Source organism: Micromesistius poutassou (genome assembly GCF_964030765.1).
Source record: "Micromesistius poutassou genome assembly, chromosome: 17".
Taxonomy (NCBI): Eukaryota; Metazoa; Chordata; class Actinopteri; order Gadiformes; family Gadidae; genus Micromesistius; species Micromesistius poutassou.
Window position 1 is genome coordinate 8,122,041 of NC_140287.1, and position 16,399 is coordinate 8,138,439.

The following is a 16,399-nucleotide window of genomic DNA, read 5'->3' on the forward strand; positions in this document are numbered from 1 at the left end:
TACTGTAGTCATGTTGCGTCATCCTAGCCCTCTTGGGAATAATTTGAAGAAATCCCTGGAAGCTCTGTCATGGGAATATCGTCACCACAGTAGATTCAGGGTCCATTCCTTTTTTTATACTGGCTCTGTCAAACAATTTAAACCCTAAAACATGTTTAGTTGACCACCTCCCTTTGAATGTCGACGCCTTCAAAGTGAAAACAATAGTCTCTGGTGTGAAAATCCAAGCGATTTTATTGGATCAAGTGGCAACACGAATGCACTTTGACTCACAAATAAAGATTGCTTCCATTTTTTGGAGGAAGCGCCTGCCAGATAGATTTAATCCCTTTAAACTCCAGCGATAGCTGATACTCAGCACTTCCTTTGTTTGTACCCAATTAGTAATTCAAATACAATTACCAGGAAAACAATCTGTGTTCCGGTGCATGTCCTCTGCTTACGGTGCACCTTGTGAGTCAATCAGTAAATTATCATCCAGCTAGTCACCAGCCAAACACTTTAGCAATGGTTTAGAGAACAGAAACATAACAATATTCCTGTGAACATGATCTCTGCAGTGAATATTTCCATCCCAATTGCTTCTTCACCACTTTAAAATGTACAACACTTCTATGGGTATAAAACATAAAAAAACCTTATGATTGCAACAGTCGTCACAAGACCCTTAGTGATGATATGGACTTCTTCTTCACAGCCCTATCCACAAGGAGCATCAAACAATCATAACTCAGTGTCAGTGTTTGGTGGGATCAGCGCTCGATTGGCCAGGCTGGGCTTTGCCCTCGGTCTCCTGGGCCATCTTTTGGCGGTAGCGCTCGGCCCGCAGTTCCTCAAAGCAGAACTCAGTGGTGCCGCTGAAGAGCAGCTCCTTGCAGTAGGCGCTCTTCTCCTGCGGCTTCCCCCCCTGCGTCTCTTTGTGCTGCTGCTGCAGGTGTGTTCTGTGTTCCTGGAGCCTCTTTAAAGGGGTATCCTCGAGACATGGCTTACGGGACGACAGCACCGTGTTCACCGCCGAGTTGATCTTGCATGGAGTCCTGGGACCACAGGAAGAACAAATTAAGAAAGGGGACAATGACCACTGAGAGGAGACGGAAATCACGGTATCGTGCTTGCGATTGATAAACAAACAAAAAATAAACTAATTCACATGTTAATACAATGAAATGTGTAATAATAGAACTCACATTGTGGGAGGCTCGTCCGACTCTTCCACGAATGGCTGGAAAGACGGTTTTGCGAGAGGCGGCGCTACGATTTTGTGACCGAATCGGGACTTCTGGGGCATCTACGGCAGGACAGAAAGACACACGGTATTGGATAAGAAGGATCCCATAATAATGCTAGCAACACACAGAGGTTCTACCAGCTGACACAGGCCTGCACCGGCCTCTTGCTTCGTACCTTCACGTCGCACCACTTCTCGGGCTTCTGCTCGTTTTCCTTGGCCCTCGCGGGTGGCGGGGCAGCCCAAGACTCCCATTTGGGTTCGGAGGTCACAGCCTCTGGACACTTGTTCTCGTCAAAGACGAAGAAGCGGCTGTTCTTGGCCCCGCTCGGTGCCGGGGCCCCCTGCGACTGCAAGCCTCTGGAATTATCTGTTCAGAGGCCAATGGATACGATATATTTAAGAGTAACATCAGAGATCCAGTGCTTAGGAGAAATAAGAACCATTCTTTGCAGGCTTCACATAACCGGCAGCAACATACAGGTGGCAAACCTTTGACAAGGTGTCAATTGTAGCCGAGGCAAGCATACGTGCATGTACTCACGGCCGAGAACAGCCCGAACTCTGTTGACGGGCACAATGGCCTTTTTCTTTCCCCTGTGTTTGAGATCTATCAGAGACATTCGCTCGGGTTCTTTGCTCTCCTCATCACTGTCTTTATCCGCCATGCTGGTCATCACCTGTCGTGACACACGTGCTTGCAGGGCCCTAGAAGTAGTAATTAAGGAAACAATAATTAGATCATTTTTTTCAGCTTGCATTTGTAGCTCAACTGGTAGACCTGCCAGGGTTAGAGGTTCAACTTTCCAAGAGCAAGGCAGATGTGCCCCTGCCCCGATGATAATGTGTTACGCAATGTGCTGATGTACAATGGTCTAAAAATATAACAAGAAATAGCATATGGCACTTTTTGGTACCAATAATAGTAACGCATATATTTTAAAATGGGTAGCTATACCCACTGTAGCTCCTGGGTAATGCCACCTTAAATAATGTGTTTTTTAATTCTATAGCAGAACAATATTTTTGGTTCACTGTGGATGATTGTGGGGAAAACACTGGAGGGTTATGATTTCCTATGATTAACATGCATCATGGTGATATGCATTTGATAAAGGAGACCTGTCATATCCCTACTTGTGAAACTGCAGGAGCTTATCCTTCGGTTCAGCGCAGTTGTTGAAGCCTTCTTGGTAGACGTTGTCTGCCTTGCGAGAGTTGCCCTGTCTCTCATATTCCTCTGACCAGGCAATGTAGAAGCTAGCATGGGACCCTCCTATCCTCTGTGCCTGCATGTAGCTGTAGATCTCCAGGGGCTCTGGGCAGATCTCTGCCTGATGAAACAAATACATACACGAGCTCACATGAACTAAAGCATGTCGAAGAAGGAGCATGCAAATGTAACAAAATAACTTGCAGCCAACTTACAAATTTGATCCAGAGGTCCACGTAGCGCGGGTCATTGTGGTATCCTTTCTCCTCTGTGAATAGTGTCACGGCTCGCTCCAACAACATGGCGAGGTTGCTCTCCTTCCCACCCTGAGGAAATGTTTGTTCTGTCCATTTGACGTATCTGTTTGGAAAACAAGGCACAAACGTCGTACAAGCTTATACAGATATCAAACGTAACTATAGAGTTCTGTTATTGCTAATTGTATACGGTTAATATTATTGAAAATGAGTGATCTTACCGATCCCAAACATCAAGTGGATCTTTTCCATTATATAATCTCAGTTCAGACTCAAAGCTCCTGGATAAGAAAAAACACACAAAAATAAATCCGTCGTCAACCTGTATCAAGTCATCATCATGCCCTTCATTTGGGCACTACATGTGTGCACTACAACCGACTTATCATTCGACTTAGATGTCAATGTTTGCTCTTGCTCCTGTGACTTACTGTTTCTGCTGGCTGACAGCAGAGCTGGGTCCGTCCTGCTGTTGACTCAGCGCCTGGTCCAGCACCGAAACGTTCCGACCCCGCTTCAGCGGCTGGATGTTTTCTTTACTAAGCTCCCATTCTGCATCCCCGCCCTCTGCCATCGTGCACCTCAACACAACTACACAGCAGAGGAAAACAACACAATGTATATAGCAAAAATGACACTGGAATCAAATGACGCTTTGCATGAAGGGATGCTGTGACAGTTATTCATTGCTACAACCCCTCCCAACTATAATGTCCTGCTGGTAAGTATTCAAATATCACGTGTGTCACACACTGCTTGCTTATATTACCAGGAGTAGTACTCCGATGCTAAAGTGATCATGCAGTGCAAAGTGAGCCAGGAGGTAACGTGTGTTGCACACTGGCTAACGGCTATCATTAGCCTTTAGCTTGTTTCGTCGCTTTGTGTGGAATAATAGTAAAGTGGACCAACACAATGATCAAAACAAACGAGACCACTACCAGTAAACGATGTATTGCAAACGTTACAAACCTAAAGTCCTTATTTTCAGTGATTTAAAACGCGAACGGTACTCTTCAATAACGACCGTACTGTATGTTTTGAACGGGAACCGCGAGACAGCTGATTGGACGAGAACATACCGGAACTATGTAATTGTATGGCATATGACTTTCCGGTTTACTTCCTGTTATTAGACATTTTTTGGAGCCGATGGAGATCAAAGTCGTGTTGTCTATAGATTATAGATTAAAGACTGTACATTATAGACAACCAATAAAACGTTTGATTGACTATTCGAAAATCACACCTTCAATCTTACATGAAGCTCTCCGCGTTTCAACATGGACAACCGGTGTTTCTGTTGTGCATCTAAGTTTACTCTTTTCCGAAAGGAGGTATGGTTATTCATATGAAACATAAGTAACTATGGGTATATTCATATGCGATCTTGCTCTCCTCTAATGTGTGTTTTCTCATCATGGACTTCACAGCTGGGCTGTAAAAACTGCGGGCGTTCCTTCTGCTCCAATTGTCTCAACTTGAGCGCAGTGGTGCCTCGCTGTGGCAACACCAAGCAGAAGGTCTGCAAGCGGTGTCATGGCACTCTGACAGGGTAAATACAACAAACTCCATTATAGTTTCCCAAAAGAAAAACAAACTGTATCAGAACATGCGATGTCTTATTCCTTATATGTTTTTAATAGTTCAGAAACACCTAGTGATGGTGGGAAATGGTCCCCCCCAGAGAACTACAAGAAGTCAGTATGCACTTAAAAATCCCCAAAAATAACACATGAATCTTCTTTCTGTTGAATACCATACATGACCTCACTCCTTTTTCTGTAATCCCCCCAGGCGAGTGGCTGCCTTGGAAGCCAAACAGCAAGGGTCCGATGTGACTCATGCCCACGGCGGTGCTAGAAATGTCAACGTTGACAGTGTACCTACGAAAGGCCTCACTAAAGAAGACCAAGCTATTGCTGCAAGGCTTCAGAAACTCAAGGAAGACACCAAACCACACAAAACAAGTGATAACATATTTTGCTATAACTCACACAATCTCTATACTACTGAGCTAGGGTTAGATACGGCTTTGTGCTTGTTGATATTGTTTTGTCATTTAACCATATTTTATTTTTAATCCAGAGTCCATTCCTTCTGAGAAGGAGATTGAGTCACGTCTTGCTGCCTTGAAAGCTCCCAGAAACCCGGTGCCTTCTGCCCGGGACATGGAAGACCGCTTGGCGGCCTTACAGGGCCGGCCTCTCCCCACCCAAGCCCCTCCGCCTGTAAGTCCAACCACACACTTTCATAGAGGCCCACATATCGACCTCGGATAGCTCAAGTGCTCCCTTAAAGCCCTTTTCAATAATTCACAAGTCACAAATTGTCAAGCACTCTTAATTTATGTTTTATTACACTTGTAACCTGAGAGCCACTTTCTCATTTTTATTAAAAATGACTTTACGTTGTTGTTTGTTTGTTTGTGAACAGGTGCATCGGCCGCCTGATAACAGAACCCAGACAGAACGAGCCAATGATCTTTTAACACAGATGACAGAGGAAGTTGCTATCGACAACCAACAACAAGACACTAATGGTAAACTAGTTGGAATCCTCCAGTTTATAAAAAAAAATTCTGTAGTTCTTTATTCTTTTATAATAGCCTCAGATGCCTCACATGGTTACCAATGAATACGTGGTGAATTTACTGACTCACTCATGTTAACAAAAGCTATCGGACAGGAGAGATTATTTATCTTGGCTTGGTTACGCATGGCCCTGTTGGACCATTGAGTGTTAATTATTAAGCTCTGGCCTATTATTACGCCCTGTCAATCTGTAGAGGTGGACGACAGCCTCCTGAACAACCTGAACAAGGGGGAGGCGTGCGGGCTGGAGGTGAACCTGGACCAGGACCATGGGGAATCCAGCAGGCAGTTGGAGGCTGAGAAGAGCCGTGTGCTGGAGGAAGCCATGAGGGAGCTGAGGCAGGAGCAGGGATCCCAGGAGCACGTTCTACAGATGGCCAAGAGGCTGGCCCTGCTGAAAGGACTGGATCCTGACAAGGGTAGGACATTATGGTTTGTTTCATTAGATTTCAGTCATTTAGCAGTGGATTTTATCTAGAGTCGGGCACAAGTGAGGGCTGAGAACGATTGAAGCGCACAATCAACATTTTGGATAATAATGCTGCATGAACATCTTTCCAGCAAGACCACTGGACAGAATGCAGAGTGGTAATCATAGAGATGTTTGTTACTCGATAGTTACATCTCCGATATGCAGAGCATCCCAGTGTTCCTCCTCGTCATCAAAATTCCATTGTTCATGTTTTTAGGGAAGAGGCTTTGTTTACAGAATCAGTTTTAAAAAGCTGCATGGGGTCAAAGCATCCAGGCAATAGGCTCTCACCGACAGAGCTCCCTCTATTCGACCTTTCCCTGCAGATTTGCTAGCTGGCGCTCGTCTTTGACGTCATTTGTAATCCACACTAATATGATGGATGTGCAGAATTACTGCAAGTTAACAGAGGGAAAAAGTTGGCTTAGTGGAATGTGTGAACGCCTCGGTCAGCATCTCAACAGCTTTACATTACTCTGAATCGTCCATATTTATATCTTCTATCTATATATATCTCGTTATTAGTCACCATGGAGGACTTCCAGCATCCCGACAGCGATGAGGAGACTGAGGAAGAGGCTGTTCGGAGAGTCTTAAAACAGGTCGGAGCAAAGGCAGAATTAATCATGATTATATGTGATCATAGACATAATAATCATAATATGATGTTCATACCGTTTTTTGGGCGCCATACATTTATGTTATAACCTTTTTATTTTTGATAATTATGCCATGAGAGTGCATTAATTATTACCTTTATTTTTTTACTGATTCTTGATCATCCATTTGAAAATACATTCTGAGATGCGAAACACTCTTTAAGTAAAATTTTGACAGCCTTATGATGCCCTTATGTAAACATCCGAAAACGGGCCAAGATTTCAGTCATTTAATTGGAGATACTGAACACAGGCCAATGTGTTCTATGAAGTCATTATTAATATTAATAGCGGCCACAAGGGGGTAATGTTTTGCCCCTTGGCTCATCAGTTCTATTAAGCTATTTGTCCTCTATTTTTTCGAACAGCTTCTAATATTCTGTTTATTTCATTTCCAGCTTTCGGAAGAGGCTGCGCTGGATGAAGCCAGTGGCTACAACATACCATTTGAGCACAGTGGTCCAAAGACCACCAACAAGAAAGCCCCTTCTAAAACCACGGTACAGGGCAACTTGAGGTTCCAACATTTGTCAATCAAAGTCCTACACACAGAACAAATATTAAAATGCATAATTAATACATCATTATTTTGGTCTGTTCCATGTGTATTCAGTGTCCAGCAGCCAGGGCTCCTGCTGCTATTGTAAAGAAGCCCTTGGACAGTGATGATGAGGGTGGTGGCAGCGACGAAGAGGAACTTCCCTGGTGCTGCATATGTAATGAAGACGCCTCCATACGATGCCATACCTGTGATGGAGACCTGTTCTGCGGCCGCTGCTTCCGGTACTTGGCTTCCCTGCATATTCATCACACACTCGCAGCACGACATTCAGATTCTCTGCACAAATTCGGGGAAATACATTTATTCATGTGAAAATATTACAAAATCATAAACTAATGTCTTGGCATGTGGATGATGGTGATGACCCAGATACATTTTGCAGTACCGGCATGTCAGTGCATTAAGTATTCAGAGTGATGAATTATCAATCAAAAATCCATTATTTCCTCAGGGAGGGACATGACAAATACGACAGGAAGGAGCATCGCACAGCCAGCTACACTCCACCCAAGAGGAAAACGAAGAAGAAGGGGACATGAGAGTGAGAGCGCAGGCCATAAACCTCACGGCTTCATAATCATGTATTACTGTAAGGCTCCCCCTTTAGCCCGAACGGCCAAATGAAAAGGAATGAGGTTCTTCTTTTACCCACCGCAGCATCTTAAACACTGTAAAGGTTAGGGTTGTAAAGGGAAACTTATAACTGTAGTCGGTTCTATTTTTAGTCTGACAGGTTATTAGCTCACAGTTAGCGCCGTTTTATATACTCCCAGCTCTTCAGCTCTTCAGCTCTTCAGAGGCGGCATGATGTTTATATTGGGAATTGACAAGTTAATGAAGACAATAACTCAAATTCAAGCCATATCCGTGTGCTGTATGTGATTCATGCAGGATTTATGAAATATAAAACATGAGATTAAACCCTGCTGCTTTAGTACTGGGCTGCTTAGGGCCAGAACAATGAGTTCATAAACCACAACCAATTGAGGTTCCCCTGTAATTCGCCCCACCTCCCAGAGACAACAAATGCACTTTGTTATGTGTGCGTGGTTTAGCCATTGCACTTTTTTGCCAATTCATGTTCTGAGTCCTCCTAGATGTATTTGGTTTAGAGTACTGATACTGCACATCAGGCTGCTGCTGTCATGTTGTGAGAATGGCAGACAAGACACTATTAAGAGATTACCAGGGGCTCTGTTTAGTTTTGGGCATACAAGGCACGCCTGTGCTGTCATCTTCCTGCCCTGATGGAGTACATGATTTCCCAGGCCGTGCGTGTAATGTCATGCTAAACGACACACAGACAGAGAAGGGTTGACATTTAATTATCTATTTATCTTTTATTTTCAGTCTTTCATGTGCAATTATTGTATAAATGTTCTTCCAACCTGGTCAGAGGTTGCTGCAGTATGGATTTGAAGAAAGAAAAGGGAAAGACAAATCAAGCAAATCCCTAAATTGCATCCCTCAGCCAAAGCGTGGTATGTGCCCAGGCCAGAGTGCAGATCCATCAATGTGCATCACTCTCTGGCTTACTGAAGTGAGCCCATAATTACGGCCCTCTCCAGGGGCTTGCTCCATTAAGGTCCATATGGAGACGGCCAGGTTGTTTGTCTGTCCAGGTCACATAGTAACCGCCGACAGGAAATGGATCTTGGGTAATGGATGCATACTTATCGGCTGCCATTTCTGTGTCATGTCTGAACAATCCTTACTCCTAGCCCATTTATGCTAATGCCCCCTGTGTTTTCCATTAACCCCCGGCCCCACCCTCAACCCAAATTGTGATTTACGGAATTAGGCAATGATCATCAGTACATTGTGTTCTGGAAGGCCATGCCTTGTGATCACTTAATGAAGTCTGGAGAGAGGCCTGAGGGCAATTTTGGCATATCATGGCTGTCTCCTTGGTCACCCCATTTCCTTTCAGCTGGTTCCCAACATTGCTCTTTGAAGACAGACCCGGGTTGAAGACTATCTAGCAAAAGAACCCTTTAGGGTGTTTTGCACACAGCACGCAAATAACATCTGGAGATTTATGTGCGTTCGTGCATAAGTGCACCAGAGTATAGTGCGAACAAATAAAATAACCAGTCTCTCTGCATTGTCAACAAGCGATTTTGTGTGGGGGCGCGTCTGTATGTATAAAATGTATGCACAGACTTGAAAATCTTTTTTTTTATTTTGATATTCTCTATAACTCTATAATCAGAACCAAAAAAAAGAAGTTATATACATAAATATGCAACCGGGGGAACAAATGTACAGTCATACACAGAAAAACTGTCCGTCGGAGTGAACAGCTTATGTTAATACGCGTTTCTCAGCATTGCATTCGTGGTGTTTATGAGGAAGTCCAAATGTTAACGCTGTCTATAAATAAGACAATAAAAAAAAAGGATAATCAAAAGTGACTGCTTTGACAGTGTCTGTTGCTGCTGTCTGCGGACCCCCATGCGTGGGGGGACCCCTGACTGGGGTACCCCACGAAATGTACACCACACATGCCAACATTCAATGGTTTAAGGAGCTGGAGGAGTAGGAGGCGTGTCTTGTTTTGTGTCTCGAAGGGGTCTATTTCTTCAGAGTTCCTGACATCTTGCGCAGCCCCTTCATCCTGTAGAGCAGCCCGTTGATGAATTCCTTGAGAGAGGAGAATGAAGTCAAGTTCAATTTTCTTTCTTCATCAAATTGAAACCAGAGCAGACACACAAGAGCCAGCCCTGTGATGTCACCCTTAGGAATAATTAAATAAGTTGATCAGCTTAATTAAGAGTTAACCTAATTAGCCCGTTTAATCACACCTCACCTCTTTTGGCTTCCCACATTCCTGCAGCAACTCCTGTTGGAGAGAAGCCACAGATTAAGTATCGGCAACAATTGCACAAGAGGTGGTTCCTGCATAAAGCTATGATCCTGTAGAACCTGATATGGCTCCACTTTATTTATATAATAAAGGAACAGGTTTTATCTGACTTGGCTTCTGCAGGCTACAGGGGATCCACATTAACTGCATTAGACATTTCTATACGGTTTACGTCACAGTGTACACCGTGTCGTAAAATGCAACTCCAGGTGATTTGAACGGTTGTATGTAGGCTCACCTGCAGCCGGCTCCTCTGGCTTTCTTCCGACAGCTCCAGGAGCTCGTCTATGTCAATCTCTAGCTCTGGAATCTCCTCTGCCTGAAACACACACACACACACACACACACACACACACACACACACACACACACACACACACAGTCAAAAAGGCAGTTTGAGATAGACAGCGTCTCAGATATACAGACGTGCAAACCTCAGTCAGCCTCAAGGAGAATAATACAATCTTTATTGTTTGCAAAAGACGAGCTGTGATGAGGTGAGGCGCCATGAGGCCAACTGCACAATAGCCTCACTTGTAACACTACAGTGAACGTGTCTCTTATCTGAGCTGGGCCATAAAGTGGTTTGAGAGAAGGCCAGAGGAATCGACGGAGAAGACACTTATGTGTGTGTGGGTTTGCCGTCGCCATAATGACCACTGGGACTTCCCTTTGAAGTGCTTGATGAAGGGTCGATGAGGGTGATGCTATGCTGTTCAGGTGATTAGTCCAGGCATCGAGGCAGGAAGGGCTGTCTGCGGCGGGCTTATCTCTTGCAAACATTTGACTTCCTTCCTACGTATACTGGCAATTCAGCTCAACTATGGGGGAGACATTTCCAATACGAATGCTGATTTATGTATAACAGCAACAATCATGGTTTCACACAATAATCCCTGTCTGACTGAGGAAGAGAATTAGGATGACACGCTTTATCGTTGGGTTTCATATTATTGTAGAAGACTTTATAACGCTTTTAAAGTATTTTATACCCACAACACAAAAATGTATGGATTTCATCCAAACTTTTGGGTCCATAATTATAAAATGCGATTCAATTGGCATAAATTCAAATCAAAGCTTACTTTTTCTCACATTGACCTGTTCGCGAAAAAATGAGCCAGTCAGCAGGTGAACGTGGCAATTTGGCGAGGACCATTTTTAAAAGTGTATTTTCCGGCTCAGAAGGTTTAATGGCTGGCGAGAACAGGCCTCGACGCGGGGTCTCTCTGGATGAGCACAGGGCTAACCACGGCTGAAGTGCTGACTGGCAGAGGAGATCGAGAGCCCATATCTATATAACGTCCCCCATGGCCCCGCTGTGTAATTGATTAATACTGCAGATGGACACAGCGATTATGCTGAGAGCTCTCTGTTCACATTTGCAGAACAGGGCTCTCGTAATGGTGTGAGGTGCTCCTATGTGTTGTTCACAGTTTATAGGTATGAATACATAACGCTGCGTGATGCACGGTTGAAATCCTCAGCGGCCACCTTGACCATCGTTAACTAGTTGAGCCGGTATCATGGGGGTATAAATGACATCACTTTTCTCAAGTTGATTGGTTTGTGGCAGCCATAAACGCCCTATTAAGAGGCAATTATTTTAGCTAATTTCTTGGCAGTGGCCTTGCTAAACCTCATTAGCAAGGCCTTATCATACTGTCTGAATTGAATGCAGTATATGGATGCTTAATTCTATGTTGCCACTTAAATCCTAAACACATGAATAACAAATGAGCTCTCAGAGGAACCAATTAATGTTTCAGACTGCATTCTAGAGTCTTAACTCGCTGACCTTCACCAGAAGTCTCGTTTCGACCCATTACCATCAACCCAATAACCCTGGCAGGTGGGAGATTCGCTTCATGGATGCGATAAATGGAACATTTGTTTTTAGGAACAAAAGAACGTATCTCAACAATAACCGAAAAAATGACATTTCTAAAAGCAAATGTTTTGGCCGACTGTACAGAAGTCGTGTACTGTGGAACAAACAATGCTTTATATATTGAATTGAATTTGACTGAAAAGCCAAACTTGCTTTCCCTTTGATTCTACTGTGTGTCCAGCATATACTGCACCGGGGTCATCTATATACCAAAAAGTACGTAAAGTGGTTTCATGGGACACTGATTCTGAATCTACTGTCCTTACAAGTGCGGCCCTTGTCATACTGAAGGGATGGGTTTACGATTTCCCCAAAAGGTGTGAAGTGCACAGAGACGCCTGCCACACACCGGCCCATCGCAGCACTTGTATGAATTAGAGATGAGGCTAAATAATTCAGGTGGTGACGCAGAGGGGCGGACTGTAAATGCTTCCCTTGCGGAAGACTCCGAAAACCCCAACAGAGCCAACATCCCCAGAAAGCCAATGTAAAGTTCATCACACAACATAAGGACATATGGAGAAAACCATGGCTCATTGCGATGCAGTGACTTCATTACCAGCGTCTGCTGCTGCCACCGTGAAAACAATGTTTAGGGTTTAGGGAGTCGTCGCTGGTTGGACAGAATGGAACAAAGTACTTGCTCCTTGCTCTTTTTCCATCCAGGATTAGTAAAGTAGGCTACACCTAATCTTATCACACACACACACACACACACACACATATAGATATCTAATGTTTCACAGTGAAGAGACAAGCTAAAAAATATGCGAAAGCAAATGAAGAATAAATGGAAAAAGCGTTGCATTATAAATTATAGGAACTAGAATTTAAATATAATGATATATTTAAATTCTAGGTATATACAGGGCCAGTATAGTTTACCGGGATATATAACTCTGTGAAAATTGGGGCTTTGATACGGGAAAGTGTTCGCACCTATCGGTAGCATCATCGTTCAGTTAACTCTATCAGAGGCTAATGCTTCTGCACCTACTTAAAGGAGGGTTTCATCCCCATGTGTGGTCGTATGCAACACGTTACTCCAGCACCCGCTGCTGTGCGTCTGTGTGCCACATGGACGCTCTTGACAAATAGCCCACCCAGACTTTATCTCCGCACACCCCAATGATGCTCTATTTGGGCGGGCCCAGCTCCCATCCCAGTGATCCCACAGCATTTAACTCCTGGTGGGGCCATCACTCAGACTCCATGCAGACTCCGGCCAACAGATGTAGTGTGTCCCCCCAGCCGGCTTGTGCTAGCCGTGTAGCATCCTGCACGTTAAACTAGCAGGATGTCGTGTCTTCATCACCTCTTATTCGCCACCCCATCAGTTTTATTATACATTACACGCATCATCATCCTCATCATCAGCCTCATCATCCTCTCCATCCTGCTCCCCCTGTTCCTCACATGGCTGCCCTGTTTCCACCGAGCCCTTCTGCCTCATGTAGGCGTAGATACATTTGTTGCCATGGTTCCCTCTGAGAAAATCAACTTCTTATAATGCATCAGATGTAATCGGATCAGACCATGCCACCATGGCAAGGCAGTTGGACTTTATGACCTGAACAGAGAGCTGGTGGCCAGGGGAGTGGCCTGGCAATCTTTGGAGGGATTCGTCACGATTTCACCGCACAGGGGCACAAGGGTTGATATTGGATTTCTATTGAACTTTAAAAGTGTCAAATACATGCTGTACAGACTCCTCCACAAGTAAATCCACCAGTCAACCTTTTTTCAGTGGCGAAGCCTACCCCAGTGGATGTGTGAGCATAAGACAGGGATACACCCCTGATGGGGATGCTGATCCATGGTCTCACCAGCACCATCCACCTCTTGGTGTGAGGGTTATGCTCTGCGATAACAAGCAAATGCCCCCTGTGTTTTCCATTCCATTGGAGGTGGGAGCAAAGCCATCACCCATTGTTAGGATTGGGCCATTAGTCATTTGTACGAAACTCCCCCAAAACAGACGGCACCAAAGGCTGAATTATGAAAGGCTGAAGTCCAGATGACCTCACACATGTGTGGCAGCAATGAGTCAAATGAGCTGATAACTGCTGCCAACGTGTTCTGATCATACTGATAAAAGTGTTGTACGGGAAATGAGAACCTTAAGTATCAGAAGCCTGATAACCATCCTAAATTTATATTTTAAAAAATGGGCAAGACTCAGTGAACCAGGAAAGGCTACAAGTGGCAATTGGGACACACACACACACACACACACACACACACACACAAACACACATACCTCTGGACTTCTGAACCCCCCCTGCTGTCTTCCCACACACTTTCCAAAAAAGTGATTGTGATTGTGTTATTATTACGTGTGTACTTGTGTTCCATGCATGCTTGTGGGCAGTTTGTGTGTGTGTGTGTGTGTGTGTGCGTGTACGCGTCTATGTGCACGCATGTGTTTTTGTCTATGTGCGAGTGTGTGTGTATGTGTCCGGGCTAGTGCTTCCCTACCTCGCAGTCAAAGAGCAGGTGCAGCTGCCCGTCGATCCACTCCTCTATGTCCAGCCGTCTCTGCAGGTCCTTGCGGTTGTACTTGACCGTCAGCTTGCCCAGCCTCCGGCCGGCCGTCTCCTCTGTCTTGTCCACCGTCTGGAACATCACCCTGGACTGGGCGCCCGGTTCCGTCGACGCCATGCCTGCCACGGCCTCAGGAGATCCGTGGTAGACGGACGCTCAGACTGAACACACACACACACACACACACACAGACACACACGCACACACACACACACACACTCTCTTGTAGAAGCCGGACGCTCCACTGGCTTCCCTCGCTCGGCTCTTCCCTGTGTGTCTGCTGAGAGTGAGAGGGCTGTCGTGGCCGCTCGCCTATCTGCTGTTATCTTGTTGTGTTGTGTGTGTTGGCCTGCTCTTGGCTTCCCCTCGCCCCTTCCTCTCTGTCTCTGTGCCGCTGTGACAGTTCCTGCTGGCCAGCCTTAACGAGTTGGTCTTTGCGCTCTGTTTGTTTTTTTTCTCCCCTCGCTCACTCCCTCTTCCTCTCCTTCCGCTCTGCCTCGATTGCCCGCTGTCTGCTGATCTCCTCGGCTCCCCTCGGCACAGCCTGCTGCCTGCACCATCAAGAGGATGGTAATGAGATACGCCTCTTTCTGTTGGTGTGTGTGTGTGTGTGTGTGTGTGTGTGTGTGTGTGTGTGGTGCGTGTGTTTGTGTGTGGGGGGTGCTTGTGTGAATGTGCCTGCGTGTACGAGAGTGACTGGGAGGGAGAGAGATAATGTATGTGTGTGTGTGCGTGTGTGTGTGTGTGTGTGTGTGTGTTAGTGGTCTGAGTGTGCCTGTATGTGTGTGAATGAGAGGACGATTGAGAGAAAGAGAGATAATGCGTGTGTGTGTGTGTGTGTGTGTGTTTGTGTGCGCACAAAAACGATATAGGGTGTATATGTGTGGATTTCCCCTCCCCTTTGGTTAAGCACCTGGCAGGGCATAGGTCAATTACAGTTATAAAGACTGAAAGAAGGGCATAGGGCGCAGCATGGAGCCATCAGGCTACATGCAAATGTCATCCTCTGAATGGCTCACTATATGTTGTTGCAGTGAACACCTTTGAGCCCCACCACACACTTGGGTTAGGTCCGAACCGGGGAACTCTCTTTAACCAACTCACCGCTGAGTATGAACAATATGTAGGAATAGGTTTGTGAAGCTCTAGAGGGGAGACAGGAGCAACCCAGGCTCCTCTGTTGGTCCGAACGCAGAACAATGGCTGGGTCCCCCTGGGAGGTGAGCCAGGACTCGGCTGCCAATTACCACTACTATCATAGACATCATCAGGTGTAGGTTTAATACACCTTGAAGTCAAATGGGCATCCTCGGTTACTCTCTTCTAAATAATAGATGGACCGCCTACTAAGTACTTCTGCTTGTTCTTCTGGTCAATTCAAAGTCAAACCTCCAAAATAATGGGCTTGATATCATCTCATATTAAAGGAAGGCAAAACGTTTGAGTGAGTCCAAAAGAGGGAGTCAACATCAAAACATGACAAAACACGTCAAATTATTAAAAAGGAGACCGCCGGCTGAGTTTCCATGGATCCGGTTACGATATACAACCAGCGAGGTATGGCGCCTATTTATTTGCTCTCCTTCTTCTTCTTCTTCTTCTTCCACCGGGGTTGTGTTTTCCTCTGGCAGGGCCCATTGTTCCGCCTGAGCCCTGTCTGTTCACCCACTGATGCACCGTCTGTTACAAACACTGAATTATTGAGCTCTCCTCTTCAGCTCACCTTTCCAGACATACCGCTTCATTCATCCCCGGCCCCTGCCACCGCCCAGGCTATTCAGCTGAAAAAAACAAAGTCATAGGTGATGGAGATAAGATACGAGAGTGTGATGCTCCTTATTGGGGGGGGAGAGCACCCCATCTCCACTTAACCTCCGTCGTTTCATTTTGGATGTTGTTGCCAGACAGATGTCATGAGGCAACGGCGGACAGACAGACAGACATGCAGACAGATAGATGAATAAAGATTTTAAACCATGTTTTTTTTTTTTTTTGTGCCGGTTGAGGAGAACTTCGTTTCTCTGTCTGTGCGAATAAACAAAAGAGCATTGTTTCTGTCTCTGTCTTGTGTAATCATGGCTCATAAATGAGTCACCCGTAGCACTACTATAAA

The 16,399-nt window shown here is 45.2% G+C and overlaps 3 protein-coding genes across 3 annotated transcripts; 1 reads left to right on the forward strand and 2 right to left on the reverse strand.

Annotated features, from left to right (window-relative positions):
- Positions 1–223: 223 nt before the first annotated feature.
- On the reverse strand, positions 224–3,734 carry bub1bb (BUB1 mitotic checkpoint serine/threonine kinase Bb). Its single transcript, XM_084482362.1, has 9 exons — positions 3,671–3,734; positions 3,130–3,289; positions 2,920–2,979; positions 2,657–2,801; positions 2,366–2,562; positions 1,773–1,936; positions 1,405–1,598; positions 1,188–1,288; positions 224–1,037 (listed from the first exon to the last, which is right to left on the reverse strand). The coding sequence occupies exons 2-9, from the start codon at positions 3,270–3,272 to the stop codon at positions 737–739; spliced, it is 1,305 nt and encodes a 434-aa protein (XP_084338488.1). The 5' UTR covers positions 3,273–3,289; positions 3,671–3,734; the 3' UTR covers positions 224–736.
- A 117-nt stretch (positions 3,735–3,851) lies between these two features.
- Positions 3,852–9,449, forward strand: zfyve19 (zinc finger, FYVE domain containing 19). Its single transcript, XM_084482361.1, has 11 exons — positions 3,852–4,035; positions 4,132–4,253; positions 4,345–4,398; positions 4,496–4,668; positions 4,787–4,929; positions 5,135–5,240; positions 5,487–5,711; positions 6,290–6,366; positions 6,822–6,923; positions 7,037–7,206; positions 7,437–9,449. Exons 1-11 carry the CDS (start codon positions 3,982–3,984, stop codon positions 7,522–7,524), a joined length of 1,314 nt encoding a protein of 437 aa, XP_084338487.1. The 5' UTR covers positions 3,852–3,981; the 3' UTR covers positions 7,525–9,449.
- Positions 9,450–9,500: 51 nt separating this feature from the next.
- ppp1r14d (protein phosphatase 1 regulatory inhibitor subunit 14D) lies at positions 9,501–14,638 on the reverse strand. The gene is made up of 4 exons (XM_084482365.1): positions 14,221–14,638; positions 10,090–10,170; positions 9,795–9,827; positions 9,501–9,628 (listed from the first exon to the last, which is right to left on the reverse strand). Exons 1-4 carry the CDS (start codon positions 14,401–14,403, stop codon positions 9,560–9,562), a joined length of 366 nt encoding a protein of 121 aa, XP_084338491.1. The 5' UTR covers positions 14,404–14,638; the 3' UTR covers positions 9,501–9,559.
- Positions 14,639–16,399: the final 1,761 nt, after the last annotated feature.

What these genes read in the sequence shown, in the direction of transcription:
- bub1bb (XM_084482362.1), bottom strand. Translation starts at nt 3,272, where the DNA reads ATGGCAGAGGGCGGGGATGCAGAATGGGAGCTTAGTAAAGAAAACATC. An exon ending in GCTGTCAGCCAGCAGAAACA is followed by an intron (nt 2,980 to 3,129) that starts GTAAGTCACAGG and finishes TTTCTTATCCAG; the next exon opens with GAGCTTTGAGTCTGAACTGA. An exon ending in AGAAGTGGTGCGACGTGAAG is followed by an intron (nt 1,289 to 1,404) that starts GTACGAAGCAAG and finishes GTCCTGCCGTAG; the next exon opens with ATGCCCCAGAAGTCCCGATT.
- zfyve19 (XM_084482361.1), top strand. Translation starts at nt 3,982, where the DNA reads ATGGACAACCGGTGTTTCTGTTGTGCATCTAAGTTTACTCTTTTCCGA. An exon ending in AGGACTGGATCCTGACAAGG is followed by an intron (nt 5,712 to 6,289) that starts GTAGGACATTAT and finishes TCTCGTTATTAG; the next exon opens with TCACCATGGAGGACTTCCAG. An exon ending in TTCTGCGGCCGCTGCTTCCG is followed by an intron (nt 7,207 to 7,436) that starts GTACTTGGCTTC and finishes TTATTTCCTCAG; the next exon opens with GGAGGGACATGACAAATACG.
- ppp1r14d (XM_084482365.1), bottom strand. Translation starts at nt 14,403, where the DNA reads ATGGCGTCGACGGAACCGGGCGCCCAGTCCAGGGTGATGTTCCAGACG. An exon ending in ACCTGCTCTTTGACTGCGAG is followed by an intron (nt 10,171 to 14,220) that starts GTAGGGAAGCAC and finishes TGTGTGTTTCAG; the next exon opens with GCAGAGGAGATTCCAGAGCT. An exon ending in AATGTGGGAAGCCAAAAGAG is followed by an intron (nt 9,629 to 9,794) that starts GTGAGGTGTGAT and finishes TCCTCTCTCAAG; the next exon opens with GAATTCATCAACGGGCTGCT.